Here is a 19,982-nt window from a genome sequence, read left to right on the forward strand (position 1 = left end):
GTGATGCTTGTAATATGAAAATGTATGTGTCAATAAAATAGACGTTTCGGCTATTACAAATCATTTCACAAACCACTGTTTGAGGAACACATTCATGCGTGTTTGGAGACCTGGAACAAATATGCACACTCTGTTGACTGGTTATACTCCGCACAGGTCTGGGGTCTGTTTTGGGTGATAATCACTTTTGCTTTAGCTGATAAACATTGCTGGGTTGCAAAGTGGGCGTGCGAATTGAGGGGAAGAAAAGGAAATGCTGCATGTCGTAAAGTGACCCTTCAATACATTTCTATAAGAAGCGAATGATGATTCCCTGTGCTTCCAGTTTAATAACGCTGTTCACCTGCGCCTCTGTTTGCTTGTCGTTTTCTGTTACTGTTTCTTTTTCTCTCATGCTCAGTCTCACAGGATGTACAGCTCTCATTAATCACTTAGCATACTGACAGCTTAATAGAGCATGGCCCACTCATGAATACTGCACACACAGACCTGGCTTGCTGAGATGACACAGGGCAAGGGCAGATATTTGTACTACTAACATATACCACACTTATAACCAGGCCATTAGATATGGATTAATCTATAAATATCTGACTCACTGTGATATACAGTATGTATGAAGATTTACAGTGCATATTAAAATTAGAGGATCATTTAAAAACACGTATTTTTTGTAAGAAACAACGTAATCTTCATTGCATACAATTAGATTGAAGTTTAGTTGTGTCTATACTTTGCTTGTAGAACAGTGATTTACAAAATAGCCATGGCAATTAAATGAAAACCTTTTATTTTGTGGTCAAATGTTGAAAATTCTGTAGCAAGTTTACTGTACACTTACTGTTGTTTTTCTTAGCCATAACTTTGTTGGCGATGATTTCCTATGGATTTTTATATCAGGTTGAGTTTAGGACTGTACTGGCCATTTCATTGTTTCAGTGTTTTCAGAGTCAGGAACTGCTTTATTTATTAATTAATTTATTTTTACTGTGTGACAGGGCTTATTGTTCTTCATGAAAATTTCTGTCTGCTTGAGCGATAAATCGTGGAAGACCAGGGCTTTACATTAACACCCGCCAACCCGCCAAATGCGGGTAGATTTCAGCTCTGGCGAGTTAGACGGCATCCACCACTAGCCAATTTGGCTGGTGGGAATTTTTTTTTAAATGTTAGTTTTCTTAAAAGCAGGATTTGACAAGAAGCATGGCCCTATATTTGTGCAAATGTGATCTCAGAAGAAGCAGCACGACTGACAAAAATAAAACGAGCAAAACAGCAAAAAAGAAGGTAAATACCGAATGAGAGGATGATCACTCACGCACACAGGTGATGTGATGCACACAACTGTTAAAAAGCACACGCGCTCCCGTTTACTTGCCAAACCGTGCCTAGAAGGAAGCGTAACTGGTGCGATCAGTTCCCTCTGAAATAGACTGGACAAAGAGCGATGATTTTGCACCCACAGTCCTGCTGCTTTGAAGAGCTTAAGATTGAAAAAAATACACATTCTTTTGTAAGCAGCAGCGGTCACTGCTTTCGTTTTAATTATTCTTTGAACAGATTATTAACAGGCCTATATTAACCGTGTGCTCATGATCATCCTTTCATTATCAAACACGGTATGTTTTTCACCTGCTTTCTTTTGCTTAGTTATTTTTGCTAATATGGTTTAATTATATATATTTTCTAAAATAGCATTGCTTTAATGGAAGATTATTTCCCGTTTATGTGTAGTTAACTGGTGATCTGGGACTTCAGATTACTGTGCATATTTTACAGACATGACAATAATTCTTTTTTTAAATTTTTATTTTTTTTTTAAAGAAACGTTTTGCTGAAATAAAAATTGCACCTATAAAGGTATATTTTTCTTGTTCTGACACATTAACAAATTGTGATTAAGAAATACTTAATTGGTGTGGTTAGAGATAAATTTGGTAAAACCTTAATTTTGATCCCTGAAAAATCATGTGAAATAAAAACTAATTGCATTGCGACAATTTACTCATTTACCCATTTACTCATGCACACTGAACAAGCTAATACACAACACACACAAGAAGTTAAGTGAATGAGAAGGCATGTGGCCATAACACAACATCTAAACCACGTCATTTTAGCACGTCAAAGTCAAATTTATGCTTAAAATATATATTTTCCTAACAAGAAAAGTGTGTCTAGTGAAAATGGCGAAATCTATTAGCCACAGTGGCTGGTGATCAAAAAAGTTAATGTCAAGCCCTGTGGAAGACCAATTTTTGGAGAGGACTTGAATGAGTTAGTGACATTGTGTAATAATCTTGACAGATCTGAGAACTGGAATTACCAACTTGTGTTTCTATGGCTGAAAGGTTTGTCCCTTTGTCATCCATCTGTGCATCTGGCTGTCAGAGATTTTCAGTCACAGATTAACAATAAGAAGGAGAGGCATCTGAAAGTGTTCTCATCATTTGATCGTCAGTGTTTTTTAAATGTATATTTTAGCTGTTACTGGTGGCCCAGTGGGTAGCATGATCGCCTCACAGCAAGAAGGTCGCTGGTTTGAGTCCCTATTGGACCAGTTGGCATTTCTGTGCTCCAGTTTCCTCCACAGTCCAAAGACATGTGGTATAGGTGAATTGAATGATCTAAACTGGCCGTAGTGTATGTGTGTGATTGCAAGAGTGTATGGGTGTTTCCCAGTGTTGGGTTGCGGCAGGAAGAGCATCCGCTGCATAAAACATATGCTGGATAAGATGGCAGTTCAATCCGCTGTAGCAACCCCTGATTAATAAAGGGACTAAGCCGAAAATAAATTAATGAGTTAATCACTGTTACTGTTTCAGAATATATTTAACACATACAATGCTTGATAATGTAACATGAAATTGCACAAAGCTGTGAGCTTGAAGTTTTGAAATTGTAGGTTGTTTTTTTATTATGTTTTTAATTTAGTTGGAATTGTAAATTGTTTTCTAGTTTTGATCTTTGCTGTATATATACATAAATACATTTCATTCAAAAATCTGAAATTGTTCTAATTAGCATGCAGTGCGGTGGCTTAGTTTGACAGTATGACCTTGTTAAGTTGTCTTTCAATTTTCTTTAAAAGAGTACCCTCTTTTTAATTTAACTGATAAAATGTATAGCTTGAATGAAATGTCAGTCTGCCAAATGCATAAATGGAAATGTAACTGCCTAATATTAAGGGCTTTTTGAATTAATTTGACAGGAGAGTTGAGAACAATCTGGAGAGAAAGAGGCCACAGGTTTGGAACAAAATCAACTGGGGATTTTAACCATGAAAGTCCAACTTTCAAAAAGATGTCTCGAGACCTCTGCAAATCTGGAAATGCCCTTAGTGGGGTCAGGGGACCCTGAAACCAGTCTAATTATTCCAATGTTAATCATCTTTCTTTGGTGGATGTCCATGCAAAAGTAGTGTGCCACAGAATAATCTCTGGTGAAGGTTTTTTTTTTTTTGTAATGGTTCTAGTGGTTCCATAAGAGTTAGTTGTTATGCTGTGCATTTTTTATTGGCTCAGGGGACAAATGTGTCTGTAATTGCTAATCAATAAATTTCACTATTGTGATTATTGGAATTGCTAACCAATGGCTTTTACTATTGAAAACAATAGAAATCCTAATTGCGACATTTGTCAGTGAGATGCATGAAACTATTGAGATAAATATAAATATAAATGCAATTTTTTTCATTAAATGAATGCATTTTTCATGAAGAAATTGATTGATTGATGGATTGATTGATTGATTGATTGATTGATTGATTCATTGATTGATTGATAACCAACCTATTTTGCTTTTGAGGTGCAAATGGAAATGCGAAATGATAGCATTTGCCATTGAAATAAATGTAAATGCAAACCAATATCCTTTACCATTTAAATGAATAAAATGCTAACCAATGTCAACAATGATAAATGAATGGAGGCACAAAACAATGGATTTAGCCCCTAAAATTAATTGAACTGCATGTCAACCAATAGCCTTTACCATTTAAATGAATAGAAATGCAAATTATTAACATTTACCATTGAGATTAATGAATGGAAGTACAAAATAGCAAATTTAGCAACTGAGATGAATGGAAATGCCTGTTAATAAATAGCTTGTATTACTGAAATTAATCAAAATGCTAACCAACAACATTTGCCATTGAAATTAATTAATTAAAATGTCAACTGATACATTTGACCACTGAGATTAAATAAAATGTTTAAACCTATATATTTTATTCATTGAAGTGAATAGAAATGATAATGAATGGCTATTACCACTGAAATGAATGGAAATGGTAACCTTTTCTTTTCTATTTGGATGAATGGAGATGCTAACCATTTGCTTTTATCTTTGAGATAAATAATAACTGATCCGTTTTGCCATTGACATTAAGGGGGAAATAGTTTTGCTCGTAATTACAGCATGAATCTCTTCTGCATGAGGCGCAAGGCTTCATCTCATTGCCAAGGGCCGTACCGTGTAGTGGGGTGCATTAAGGTCTCATTAGTGAACAAAATTAGCCGACCTCTACTAGCCAGTCAGGAGACCCACATGAGCACCCAGGCTTTGTGTTTGTCAGGTATTACCCAAATTATTTTGAACGAGGTCAGCCGGGTGAGCGCTACAATCTCTTTCAAGTTTGTCCTCTTGAACCAAAGGAGCTCATGGATTTAATTGAAAGCAACTGATCTTTGGTGCCCGGATTGAACGCAGTGAGCCAAATACACACACTTCAAAGAGGTTTCCCCACCTGTCAGGATTTCTGCACTTCTTTGCTAGAAACCGAAATATTGTACTATGTTTTTGCCTAACATTCTTTTCCCTGCTTTGAAGTGATCTGTAATTAGATATGATTAAGTGAAAGACTTCAGCCAACGCCCCATGGAGAGACGAGAACTGAAACGTGGGTGAAGTGGGATGATTTAATCCTCCTGCCTCTTCAAGAAGAATATGATGAATGTGTAGATAAAATAAGGATGGTATTGTAGAATCTAACAAAAATGAAAAACCTTTTAGCCCCTGAAACGAAAAGTCAGAGTCAAGGAAGTCACAAAGAAAGGGTCGCCTTTCTGGAAAAGGGCACTTGATATGAAGCAGGACATTGGCAACTCTCTTTTGTCTGGCTGTGTTTGTTTCTGAACTTCTCTTCTTTGTGCTGGAAGACATTAATTTAATGTGATAAGGAGCGTAATGGGATTCTGACATGCGTTGTTAAAGGAGGAAGACAAAAGGTTTTTTTTTTTTTTTACATGGCTCACACCCCTTCAGCTTTCTCTTTTTTTCTGACTAATGAGAATAAAAGAGCACAGGAATAGTTGTCTGGCCTCAGGCAGAATAAGATCTGATTCAAACTCTTTTTAGCAGGAACTGATATAAAAGGTTTACAGAACTCTTCAACTTGCTTGTTTTGAAAAAAAAAATAGAAAAAACACTTAGATGACCTGCAACATAATGAATCATGACTCTTCAAACACTCTTAAAATCACTAAATATTCCAATGCTAGTCTACATTGACAGCATATATCTAAGAAAGGGTGAAAATGTTTCCAGTCTGAAAAAATGCAGCCTATTCATTTAGAAATGCACAAGAAATTAAAGTATTTCTCTTTGACCTTTGTCTTTACAAAAAAAATATATATTCTTGTTACAGATTTTCTCTCTGTCTACTGAGCAGTTAAGTACAGTACTGTATGCATTTATTTCCATTTCTAATGTCAGAAGTACTAAAATAGCTAATTGGACTGTACCACTTTTTAAGACCCTTTCTTAAGTGTATCTAGCACAATTCAATTCATCTTTATTTCTATAGTGCCTTTACAAAATAAATTGTGTCAAAGCAGTGAAACATAAAAGTTCTAGTAAACTGAAACTGTGTCTCTCCATTTTTCAGAGTTGAAGCTTAGTTCAGTTCAGTGGTTTAATTGTCACTGATGAAAGTCTAAATACTGAAGAGCAAATCTATTGATGCGCTGCATCATCCCAAACCAGGCAAGCTGGTGAGGAACAAACATCATCAATTGATGAAAGTGAAGAAAAAAAAACATTAAGTGTAACCAGTCTCAATTGGGCACGACCATTTCTCCTCCTGCCAAACTTCTTTTGCAGAGCTGCAGTCTAGGCGCCGGAGGCTGGAGATTGAAGAAGTTGCAGATGTGTGTAGGTCACCAGTGGGTGCACAACAGTTTGATACCTGAAGGGTGGAGTTAGAAATGCTGCTGAACACTGGTTTACAGAGAATCATCACCACCAAACAAACAACACACAAAAATACGTGTGACAAAGCAGAAAGCAACATTTTTAAATACACAGCCAAAACATGACATTGTAACATTACAATGACAGTGCGCAACAATCAACCATGGCTTTCTTCTTCTAGCAAGAATGACGCTGATCTGATGTTGTTTTGTACTATGCTGAACCATACTGCACAGTGAAAATGAGGCATTTTTGTTGGATATTGCTGTTTGTAAATGTATAAGCTCTGCAAACTACAGTATGTAAGTACAGCATAAATTGAGTCATTCTCTCACAAAAGAAAACAGTGTAGTAGATTTGAAGCACATTTCCATAGCACACATTATCTCCGTTTCTTCTCATGCACAATGTCTACTTTGAACGCCCTCAAATATTATAGTTTTAGCTGAGGGCTGCATGAGTTTGGTTGAAGTTGTTGACATGTTCTGCAGGCAATCTGTTTTGCATGCACTTTCAAAGCATGAGGGCTGAGTGACCAATTGGAGCAGAATAGGCTCGCTCTTGAAAAGGAGATACTGAATGCTGGACTTAAGCATTTCAGAGAAATAAGATAAGAGACAATGCTGCACTGTATATTATAAAACAAATTTTACATAATTATGTAAACCTATAGCCTACTGTATGAAACAGTTAAGGGAACTTACAATTCAAATCAGTGACTGATGTACAATTACATATATTTATTTTTATTCAAATCTACATACAATACGATACATACAATACGTGAAACAATACGTGATAAGGCCCAATAAGCCTTTCATCTAAAAAATAGAGCAAGGGTGTTCCTTTGCAAGACGTGAAACAAGAAACTGAGAATATGATGGTGACGCGACGCTGTCAATCAATATTGGTGGGCAGGGGGATTGCTCTCCTACGTAAAGTTTCGGTCGGTCTGAAAACCGCTCCAATTGGTCCACCGTTTTTATGTTGTTAAATTGAAAAAATAAAGGACTGTGTGTGTTTATATCACCCCAATATGATATACACTAAACTTACACACGTCTGTCCAAACAGCTTGAAAAGTAGATTTTTCACCATAGGTGCCCTTTAAGAGTCTTGCTTGTTAGCATTGTGCTCCACTGAGCTTTTTAGCATGTGTGTGGTTTCAGCTCTAGCATATGTCCATGTTGTGTGTGTGTGTACGTTAATGATAAATGAACTTGGCGCATTGTTAAAGCCCAGTGGAAAGTGATAGCTGAGGAAATGACTGGCTGCTCAGAGTGAATAGAGACTAAGCCTTTATCACAGTCTCTGTGTGGGAAGCGGCTTTGTGCTTTTCTCTTGCCAATGCTAGAACCTTCTCTTTAACATCTTGCCCACTGTGCTTGCTTAACCCCACACTTTCATCTGCTCATTTACCAGCTGCGCATTTGCACTGTTTGCCCAGGTAGCCAATCCTCCCTATTTCAAAGCCAGTGCGAAAAAGATGTGCTCTTTAGTTTCCTTTTAGAAACTGTACTTACTGCTTATGGATTATTTATACATGCATGCATTATGCAGAATATACATTAGAAGAGCACACTTGTGTGTATTAAATGTGAATGTAACATAAGTATATTATGCATATTTAATTAGTTTTTAATGCATCAGAGTTGATATAAAAGGCAAGATTACAGTATATTAAGCATATGATTTAACTAAAATTAATATTACCTACAGTTGAAGTTAGAACTATTAGCCCCCCCCTGCCGAATTATTTGGCCCCGTTTATTTTTTTCCCCCAATTTCTGTTTAACACAAAGAAGATTTTTTCAACACATTTATATTCAATAATAACAAGAGTCAGCTGTACATGTGTTATCAGTGGAGAGTGGTGACCAACATGGTGTAACAGCATGCAGGGATTTGTAGTTCATGGATAAGTTTGTAGTTCACCAGCAAACTTTCAAGAAGTGATCGCTGGGGATCATGAGACTGACAATGAATAAGGATGCGTTCCATCGCTGAATTGTATGATTATATGCAAATTTCAAAAATGCAGAGTAGAGAATATTAAATATCTGTTTCTATTATACACATTTTACTATGTTACATTTTAATTGTCAGACTCTTAATAATATTGTTTTTACTTTATTTTTATTATTATTTAAATCGACAAATAACTCCATTGATATTTTGGCAGTGTGCTTTGGGTCATTGTCCTGCTGAAAAAAGATAAACCGTTGCCCTAGTCTGAGGTCAAGAGCACTCTGAAACAGGTTTTCATTGAGGATGTCTCTGTACATTGCTGCATTCATCTTTCCCTCTATCCTGACTAGTCTTCTAGTTCCTGCTGCTGAAAAACATCCCCAAAGCATGATGCTGCCACCACTATGCTTCACTGTAGATATTGTATTAGCCTGGTGATAAGGGGTGCTTGTTTTCTCCAAACATAACGCCTGGCATTCACTCCAAAGAGTAAAATTTTAGTCTCATCAGACCAGAGAATTTTGTTTCTTATGGTCTGAGAGTCCTTCAGATGCCTTTTGGCAAATTCCAGGTGTGGAGTGGCTTCCATCTGGCCACTCTACCATACAGGGCTGATTGGTGGATTGCTGCACAGATGGTTGTCCTTCTGTAAGGTTCTCCTCTCTTCACAGAAGAACGCTGGAGCTCAGATAGAGTGACTTTCAAGTTATTGATCACCTTCCTGACTAAGGCCCTTCTCCCCTGATCACTCAGCTTAGATGGTCGGCCAGATCTAGAAAGAGTTCTGGTGGTTCCAAACATCTTCCACTTACGAATGATGGAGGCCACTGTGCTCATTGGAACTTTCAGAGATTGTGCCTCTTGACCAGGGGTGGCGAACCCGCGGCTCGCGAGCCGCTTGCGGCTCTTTTACTGCTCTTGTGCGGCTCAACCTCTCGCGCGATTTAACATACATTAACCAATTGACTAACGCCCCATTCACACGGGGCTTCTGCGTCTCTTTCTGCTTTTGTGCGGCTCAACCTCTTGCGCGATTTAACATATAATAACCAATTGACTAATACCCCATTCACACGGGGCTTCACGTTGCTCGCTGCAAAAGCTGGGAGTAGCTCAACTTTTCAAGCGCTTACGGACGCGTTAGCCAATCAGATCGCTGTATGCAAATACACCTGCTAGAAAGTGGCCTATTGCTGACTGAATTTTATTTTCTGACGCTTCCATTCAGACACGCCTTCAGTCAAGGGTTGACACTGAAGCCCCGTTTGATTGGGGCGCAACACGAGTGACGTGCAGTTCGTTAATATCAATCGTCATGGCAGAGTCAGGAAAGCGTACAGCTAAGCGTAAATACAAAGATGAGGGCAGAACATTTTTATCTGAATGGGATTTTACACTGAAACTAGTGAAATCAAAGCATCGCTCTGTTCTTACTGACACACATGTGAAAGAGTTACTACGAGTAGCCACAACTGAATACGAGCCAGACCTGAAAAAGATTGTGGGAACCAAGGAATGTCAGGTGTCTCACTGAGTCAAGTAAAATGAGGTAGGCTAATTTAAATCCATGAAAACTATTGCGTTATATAATTAGGTGTATAAGTTATTGTGACAGATATACTGTTGTTTGCACATCTGTTGTGTGGCTCTTTGCAGTGATAAAGTTTTTTTTTTGGCTCATCATGCCAAACAGGTTCGCCACCCCTGCTCTTGACAATCCTTTCTTGGTCTACAGACAATTCCTTTGTCTTCTTGTTCGGTTTGTGCTTGGACAACCCTGGGACTTTATATAGACAGGTGTATGCCTTTTCAAATCATGTCTATTTGGAATAAGGCTGTAACATAAAAATGTGAAAAAAGTGAATCGCTATGAATATCTTCTGGAGACACTGTGAGTGGATTTTATTGTCAGAAATATACTGTCTGCAGGCACATTTTCAAAAATGTATACTTTTAAGATTAAAAGTGCAAAAAAAAAGTGCATATTTAATTAATGCAATTAAACACACTTCTTTTTCAAATAAGTCGATGAAGCCAAAAGAAAAGTTACTCTGTAAACAAATCCTGGTTTCTTTAAATTTTTAAGCGAAATCAAATTACCCGTATGAGTCCATTGAACTTATATTATGTTAAACTGACTCAAAACAGCTTGTGTAACTTCTGAAATTAAGTTAGAACATGATTGACTGAGTTTAAAAAGTTATAATGACCTAAAAACCTATGCTGTCATGACTAATAGATCATATAATGTTTTACAGTGTAGCTAAACATTCAGATAACGTGTTTTGCAGTTCCCACAAGTAAAGGATCCTGTTAGCTAGCAATGCTATAGCGCAAGGTTTAATGTAGTGCACTAATTGTCAAATTGCATGCGACATGCAGCAAGCGAGAGACAGAAACTGAATGCTTATGGTTAATCAAAAATATGCTGAGTAACTCAGTGAAAAATGATGATGACAGATGTGAGCAATGGCATCAGCTGCTTTATATGTGAAGTCAGCAGCTAAAGCCTTTCATATTTAAAAGAGTCAGATCATTTCACAAGTCCTTTTTTCTCCTGGGTCTCATAATTGCCAAAGGAACCGAGATTAAACACTTGGGTGATTATGATTTTGCTAATTAAATTAGTTGCATACAGTACACAAAAAAAACATGTTTTTGTTGTTAAAGTCAATTAAAAATATTAGCAGATAATTCAGCATTATTTTCTGGGACAAACAGAAAGGCCCAACGTTCACATGTACAGGAAATTGACTCCTGTTGTTTAAAAAAAGGATGATCCCATGGAATAACAGTTGGTGTGAAAGAGAGGGAGGACATGTTTCTTGTTGTGAGAGGCCGCTGAAGTGTTTTGTGTGCCCCTTTTCAACAGGCCTATTAAACCTGGAGGTGTTACTGCGACAGTTTCTCATCTCGAAGGAAACCCTTTCCGTTCGCATGCTGGATGACAGCCAGGATCCCACCCCGCTTCTCAAGGAGATCCGTGATGACAAGACTGCTACTATAATAGTGGATGCCAACGCCACCATGTCTCATGTTATTTTGGAAAGGGTACGTGCCAGATTTATTTTTGTCTAAATGTTCCTATAAAACAACATTATATTGATTACTGAAATTATAGTAATTTAATAAAATTGTAAAAGTTAATTATTATTTGTTCCCAAATGAGGCGCAGTCGTATATACAGTTGAAGTCAGAATTATTAACAAATAAATTATTAACCCTAATGTTTTTAATATATAAAAATTAAAACAATGAGGTGGTGAGATTTTAGTTCAGATATCAGAATTTGGCACAAACAGAGATAAAATATGGCAACAGTTTTTACATATACAGTATATACGCAAATAGATAAACTGCATTAAAATATTTAAACACATTTTCCCTTTCACAATTCTGATCCAAAATAGCCCAAAATTTCAAAACTTACCAGTGTTTTATAAAAACAAATTTTTGTTAATTTGTACAGATATTTTCACATGATTCCCTAAACGTTAATATTAAAATATATTCTAAACTAACAGAAAGTGGCTAAAACCACAAATAAACAATAACATTTCAACATAAAATGAATATAATCATGTTTTATATATGAGATGAATTATATCTCAACCTATATGACATTTCTTTGAATAAAACAAATGTTCTGCATGTGTACATCTGGCTCTTAAAATTGACCACTGTTTAAAAAAACAATGTTCATACAAGTTTGTGCATGAAATTGTTTGGAAACATTATTATAATTAAATCATGATTACCCTACCTTTCATGTTAAATGTATTATAAATAAACAGAAAATGGCTAAAATCACTAAAAGAATATTTAAAAATAACATGAATAGAATGATATATTCTATATCATCTGGATTATATTTCAAGCTATATGAGATATCTTTAAATGACACAAATGTAGATGTACAGTATGTACCGCTGGATAATGAGACTCTGTAATCAGAGTCTGTTAAAAAGATGTGTAAACTGGGTTTGAGAATGACACACTTGACAATGAGCATCTGATGAAGGCAGCGTATTTGATCAGAATGACAGAAAACTTAAAGAAAGTGCCGTGACCAAAGCCCATTGGAATGTTTAACAAAATCTGAGGTAGTCATTTTTACCATTTTTTACATTTGTAATTTAATAACTTAAAATTAAACCCATATAACTAAATATAGTTTTTCTAAAAGAGTGATTTTGATAAATGTGTTTTAATTTATTATTTGTTATTATTATTATTATTATTTTTTTTGGATAAAAGATTTTGAGAAATGCTTTTGTTAAAATTACAAAACAAAATAGACTATTTCTACCTTGAATGGACATACAAGGGCAATCTGATGGAGATCAAATTGATGACATGCATTTCAGCGTTCACTACTATTTTCAACATTTCAGATTTCGCTACTTTGTTTGGCACAGCCTTTGAATATGCATGCTTGTGATGCTTAGCAACCTTCTGCTAACAAAACCAATTGTCTGATAGCAATAACATAGCTTTTCTTCAAAAATCTCTTCCCAAAAAAAAAAAAAAAAAAAAAAAAAAAACACTTTCTCCTTTTGCTGGACAAAGTGATGTGCACACTTTCAAGGCCGGCCTATTAACTTGCACTCAATTATTGGCTATATGACAGAGTGTTCGCTGGGTCTTAAAAAGTCTTAAAATATCTCAAATTTCAAGATTTCAACATTTTAATTTCTTTTAAAAAAATTCTTTAATTTCTTTAATTCTTTAATTCAGTGAAGTATTGTTTTAGGTCATAAATCATTTTAAAAAGGTCTTAATTTTGATTTGTCCAAGTAAAACCATATTCATTTAGGCCACCAAACATCCAATAACCAAACCTTATATTTTTTATATTTACGTTTTTTTTTTTTTTTATTGCAAAGAGATTTACAGCACCTGTCAGCCATTTTTGCTGCAAATTCCACAAATTAAATTTACTAGTCAAAAAACAAAAAACAATTACACGACAATACAAGGCCATTCAAAAAAAATCTTAACCCTGCATAAGTCTAAAATTTAATACTTAATGGACTTAAAAGGGTCTTAAAAAATCTTAAATCTGAAATGATGATACCTGTAGAAACCCTGATTTGTAAATATCAGGTCAACAATAACTTGCCTAATTACCCTAACTTGCCTAGTTAACCTAATAAACCAAGTTAACCCTTTAAATGTCACTTTAAGCTGTATAGAAGTGTCTTGAAAAATATCTAGTCAAATATTATTTACTGTGATCATGGCAAAGATAAAATAAATCAGTTATTAGAAATGAGTTATTACAACTATTATGTTTAGAAATGTGTTGAAAAAAAATCTTCTTTTCGTTAAACAGAAATTGGAAGACAAAAATAAACAAGGAGGCTAATAATTCAGGTGGGCTAATAATTCTGACTTCAACTATATATGTGTTGATGACAGACATTCAAAGCTTAATTTTAAAATCTCAATACAAGCGTCTAATGTAAATGTGATGTGACAAAAAATCTGTTTGGTACCCAGTCTTATATGAACAGTTTGCAAAACTATAAGAGCAAAAAAAGGCCATTATTATGTTATTATAAGCTGAAAATACTTTTCAAGACTATTTGCATGTGATAGATGGGGATGCCAATGACCATGACCTTGAGCTTTAAAATAACATTAACAATGGCTCATAAAGACAGAAGAATATAATGATGCCATTAGACATTGCAAGTAAATGTTCCATAGGTTCATTGTAGTGTTATGTTTGGGACCTATTTTTGCCCATTTGCCTTTTAAAGCTAAGAAATCTGTGTGTTATATTCATCCCAAGCCTGAACTCTGTCAGTGCTGTTCTTTATTTGTAATGCTGTTGACAGAACTATAACAAATAAATCTTTCATTTTGACACATTCACTGCAAATGAATAGAAACACACATGAATGTCACCTCAGGACTGATTAAACACACACACACGCAAACTCTGCAGTGTGTGGATGGGCCATAATTAAACGTGAATCATTATTTTCAGGAAAGAGAAATTAATGGCCCTGCAGGAGAGGCTGATTACAGGAACCAGTGAAAAGAGAGTAGGGATGATCAATGAAGAGGAAGTGGACAGAAAAAGAGACAGTTTAAGCAGTTTGAGTTTTCAATTGTTGTTTACGTATAGATTTTGCAGTGTTAAAACATTCTTGCTGCCTCAATTTTTGGTTGAAAACCAACTCTGTATGACTAAAACATTTAGTTGAAACCCGATTAATAGAAAGCATTTGCTGTGAATACTTTTTGTCATATATATTTTTTTTTCGATGTTGTGGGATATGGTATAGACAAGCTGACCCTCCTCTCCTCCTACTAATACACTTACATGATAATAAAGAACTATCTAAAATATTATGATAAACATACTATTAAAATGAAGTGAAATGTGGTGATTTACTGTAAAGGCTTTTACTTTGACCAGTGATTCTCCACATTTGTGCTTGACTTGAAAAATACAATTGATATAGTTCTAATCAGAAAGCATTAAAAAAAACTTTAAAGGCATACTTCACCCAGAAATTTGATTTCTGTCTCCATTCCTTCTCATTTACATTGCATTTGCATTTGAACATCCAAATTTGTCAAAGTATTTGTAAATATAGTCATTGTGTCTATTCAGAACACTTGGATTTGGATTAGAGTTTCTAAAACCTTGTTCCTGAAGGATCACCAGCTCTACAGGTTTTCCATGTCTCCCTAACCAAACACACTTGATTCAGATTATCAGCTCATTAGCAGAGACTAATAGACCTGTAATGGGTGTAACAGACAATGGATTCACACAAAACATGCGGTGCTTGTGGTCCTCCAGTAACGTGGTTGAGAAACACAGGATTAGACCACTTGATTTAATATATTTATAATGCATTTTTGACCATTTTTGGATCCTTTAAGATTTGGGGAAATTGACTGTAGAGACAGAAATGTCTCAATAAAAGTACATTAATTTAAAAAATGTTTTTGGAAGATAAATAAAAGCCTTATAGCCTCATACAAAAAACAAAAAAACAAAAATATCAGCTCAAGTAAATAGTGACTTTTTTGGTGAATTATCATATAAGTAAGTTAAGTATTGAATAAAATTAACATAATTTACATCACCAATGCATTTTTAGATTGCAGTGTTTATCTTGATATCTTGATAGTTAATATCTCATATGAATTGTGCTTTACTAAGTTGTTTTTAGTATTAGTAGTACAATTTAGTGCTGCGTTTATATCTGCACTGTTTTCCTTCAACCTTAAATCAATACTTTCTTTGTAAATTTTTGGGCTAAGTAGAATAATCAGTCCCATAATTCCAGTCCAATCAAATCAAGGATAGAAAAATTAGCATCAGACAAACCAATCTTAAGACATGGATGTTTTTTAAATGCAACAAACATGTACAATATAGACGCATTAAAACTGTTCAAGAAGATGCAAATACATTACATGCAATGTTCATACTTCATGAAAAGGTGAAGGATGCCTTCTCGATGATGACTGAAATCATGAAATGTCCTTAAACAGGAGCTAAATGCTCTACAGAATATTGTGTTTTCAAATATATGCACAAATTTCCATCAAATATTCCATCAGTGCTGCATGAGTCTGGTTTGTGGTGCCAACTGCTGGAGCCTTGTAGCTTTTTATTTAGGGATCAAGAACATATTCTCACAGGTAATTTTTCACCCTATCGATTCTACACAGATTTTACTCCGCATGTTAAATCACCAACTTCCTTTCTGCCAGCTTAGTGAAGGTACATAAATTTGTGTACCTTGTTCTCACATTAAAATAGCCTCACATTTTACATTTATCGTCCATGAATGCCAAATAAGTAAACTGACACTTAGATACAGCCATAAAAGAAACTGGCACTGATGTACAGTAGGTTTTTAATTTGCAGGTTACATGGTGGAACATTTTTCAAATATTCATTACTCTCAACTCTTGGGTACTTTTATAAGGGCTACTTTTACTCATATTTCAAGTAGTATTTACTCTACTTAGATCTATCTACACTTATTGACATCTTATTTTATTTTGACTCTACTTTTTTTTTTGTCTTGCCTCATCAGAGTTCATCTCGATTTTTTTTTTGCTCATCTCTTATATTCAGACATTTTAACGGATGCTTCTCCCTCCACACTCACTCCATTGCTCTTTAATCAAAGCGTCCGATGACCATCACAGGTTTCCCTTTGGATTTCCCTGTTGCTATGGAGACTCATGGACGAGAAGCACCGCTGTTGCGGCAATGGGTTGCACAGTTCACAGCAGCTTCCTTGTCAGTTTGTCACCCTTACTATGTTTTCCGTACCCTCTCCAACCTATTTCTCTCCCCTCTCTTTCAGTATGTCTCGCTGTCTTCGTTTCATCCACTCATATTTTTCACTTCATGTCTGTCTCTCTCTTTCTCTGGATGTATTTGGAGCGAATATGCGGCAGAGCGGTGGAAAGTTGGCTCTGGTTCAGCTTGCGAGGAGTGAGTGTAGGGCAAGCATGCAAGAGCTGTTTGCCAATGTTCACAGCACGGCTCGCACACCAGCTTGAGTTACAGGATTCAATTACATGGGCAATTGCAGAGAAAATCTTTCATTATAAAATACTTTACACAAGGACAAAATTATCATAACCTGGAAAAACTCTCCACTCCTGTGGTCCATTTTCTCTCTCTCTTTCGCTCTCTTTTGAATACCGGTCAAATGAAATGCAGATGGACATTATAAGACTCTTGGTGTGGAGTAAGAGTGCCATAATACAGATGCTGTTTGGAATAGTAAGGCAAGCAGGTGCTTAGGAGTGCTGTGTTAGCATGACTTTCTACTTGAAAATGTAGAGGAACAATGCCTGGAGTTTGGGAAGTTCAGATTTGGTACTTCCGCAACCGTCAGCAGATCTGAGGTATCTACAAATTATGCTCCACCACGTAAGTTGTAGATGTCGCGCAGGTCGGAAAGAACACAACGTTGGGACTGTACCATTAATAATGCTCCAACAAAAAGTGTGGAGGGCACATTGTAAAGTAGGGATGAGCAAAAGTGCTTATTTTTAAAGAGAAAAACTGTTCAGCGGGGGGTGCCTGAATGACTTCTCGATTAATCAGGCTTGCAGAAGCTGTGTATGCTATTGTTTGAAAGTTTGGGGTCAATATGTTTAAAAATGTTCTTTTATTTTTATTTTTTTTATTCCCGTCGGCTGCTATATTTTGCTATACATTTTTAATGACTATTGTTAAATTGGGTTAAATTGTTAATTGAGTGAAAAGGACGAAAAAGTAAAGTCTCATACTCATGCCCATACTCTGAATTTGAGCATTTAACCCATCTAAGTACACACACACACAGCAGGGAACTACCCGGAGCAGTTAGCAGCCAGTTGGGGGTTCGATGTTTTGTTAAATGTACTCACCTCAGCCCTGGTATTGCGAACTTCAGATCACAAGTCCAACTATCTAATCCACACTCTTAGAAATAAAGGTCGCGAGCAGTCACTGGGGTGGTACTTTTCAAAAGGTACACATTTGTACTTAAGGGGTACATATTGGTACCTCAAAAGCATATATTAGTACCTAAAAGAGGTACACTTTTGTAGAGGTACACTTTTGTAGTTTTTAAGGACTAATATGTATCCTTAAGGTATCAATATGGATCTTTAAGGTACACATTTGTACATTTTAAAAAGGTACACCAACTTTTGATTTGGCCCACCATCTCATCTGAGAAAAGATGGAGAATTAAGAGAGGGTGGATGGTTTAGAAACTTTAATTTCTAATATAAAGTAACCTTTTTATTGTTTGGTTGTTTTATTGCTTAGCTGTCGTAAATAAATCAGTTTTTTCTTTTTGTTGTTTTAAGTACGTATTGACACCTAATGGAAAGAGGACAATGCAGAGACATTAGTGAGCAAATGAACTTAAAATCATCCAGAGTAGATGAAAACATTTCTAAAATAAGTGTTAACAAAGGAATTACATGACAAACACAAGCACATGAAACACAACACATGGGCAATTGCATGACACAAATACACGAAAAGCAACACAATAACAACACCAGATCGTGACAAGCTTATAGAATTGATTATATTTGTTAAAGCCAATTTCCATTCCTTTCAGAATGAGATCTTTGGCTTCAAGCACATCTCTACCCACTCCCATTCTGCAGCCAATAACTAAAAAACAAATCTGTGTATGCACTGTAACTCCAGAGATTATTGATCATGGCTGCAAGGTTAATGAAAAGATCTGCAAGAGCAGTTTTGGAGAAATTATTTGTCAAACTTATAACAATCATGAAGTGACTTTACTGTTCTTTTTGTTCCAGGAAATGTGATTCTATTTCACTGCAGGTTATTTTTGATCAATACAATTTTTAATTCATTATTTAACATTTCACTCTGCCAGAAAGAAGACCAACACCCCCCACCGCTCAATCGCTTTCCGTCTTGTGCATTTATTGTACTCTAAACTGTCCCTCTTACTCAGTTCTCTTTCCATAGAAATAATTGTTGAAAGTGTTTTTATCCCTGACATTTGATTGACATATTGTATTTGCTGCCTGGTTTCCTTGGAGACGGAGGAGAATTGATAAATAGGATGGCAATGACAGAGCGGCAATCTTTTGTTAGCTTTCATCCATCTCTGAACAGGTTTTACAAAGCAGTGAACCTTGCTTTTGCCTTCTCAATGGTTGTGATGCAGATTCAGTATGTTTACCTGTTACAATTAGCCCAGCATTGTCAAAAAATATTCAATGTTCTTCTCATTTGTCTTCCAGGCCTCAGAGTTGGGGATGCTGTCAGTCTACTACACCTACATCCTGACTTCCTTGGTGAGATGCTGTCTAATGCTGGAGTTTATTAAGCATGTGCCTATACCAAAAAACAAGAAAATGTTGCTATATAGATATGATGTTGCTACATATAAATGTCACATACCTGAATCTATAGCTGAATGTAGTTGTGCTTAAGTGTTCTTCTTTGCTGCTCGAAAATGTTTAGTTGAGAGTACACTTCTATCAGTATTGGATTACGGAGATAATTTATATGCACGCTCCTCTGAATGTTTTTAAAAAAAGTTGGATATTGTTTATCAAAGTGCCTTAAGATATGTCACTCATTCAAGTGCATGCACACATCCGTGTAATTTATAAAAAGTGACAGAATGGACTTCATTACAGTTAAGGTGCTTTATTTGGTAAATTATGACAGTATATATCTTATCTGTTGGAGTACTGTTTAAATACTTACAATACCAAATCAGCAGATATACTCTTACTTAAGATTCCATTATTTCACACAGAGTTAGGTCAATCTGCATTCTCTAAGTATGCTTCATATATATGGAATGAGCTTCAAGACATACTCCTTATGAAATCTGTATCTATCACTATATTTTAAAGACTGTCAATTTAGAACAGTGCACGTTTTAACACTTGATTATGGTTTATACTATTTTTGTGTGTGTCAATGTGTTTAATTCAATTCAATTCATATTTATTTTTTTATGTAGATTGTGTCAAAGCAGCTTCACATAGAAGATTATATTAGATTGAAACAGTGTCAGTTTCGTTTTCAGAGTTTAAGTTTAGTTCAGTTCAGTGTGGTTTAATATTTACTGCTGAGAGTCCAAACACTGAAGAGCAAATCCGTCGATGCGCAGCTCTACATGTCCTGAACCCTGTAAGTCAGTGGCGACAGCGGCGAGTTGTTGTGACATGGTTTTTTTTTTTGGTAACTCTGTCCTACATGCTACTACAGTATATGTTGCTTGTCTTGACCAGGACTCCTTGGTAGATAAGATATTGCATCTCCGTGGGACATT

At 35.7% G+C, this 19,982-nt stretch overlaps 1 protein-coding gene across 8 annotated transcripts in view; it reads left to right on the forward strand.

Moving 5' to 3' along the window:
• Positions 1–19,982, forward strand: part of grik4 (glutamate receptor, ionotropic, kainate 4) — a 647,232-nt gene that overhangs the window by 446,166 nt on the left and 181,084 nt on the right. For all 8 annotated transcript variants that reach the window (XM_073923686.1, XM_073923682.1, XM_073923683.1 and 5 more), the window contains 2 exons: positions 11,036–11,214; positions 18,937–18,990. In XM_073923686.1, the coding sequence (XP_073779787.1) occupies positions 11,036–11,214; positions 18,937–18,990 (233 nt within the window). The remainder of the gene's footprint in view (positions 1–11,035; positions 11,215–18,936; positions 18,991–19,982) is intronic.

The sequence above is a fragment of the Danio rerio genome, chromosome 15 (genome assembly GCF_049306965.1).
Source record: "Danio rerio strain Tuebingen ecotype United States chromosome 15, GRCz12tu, whole genome shotgun sequence".
Classification (NCBI taxonomy): domain Eukaryota; kingdom Metazoa; phylum Chordata; class Actinopteri; order Cypriniformes; family Danionidae; genus Danio; species Danio rerio.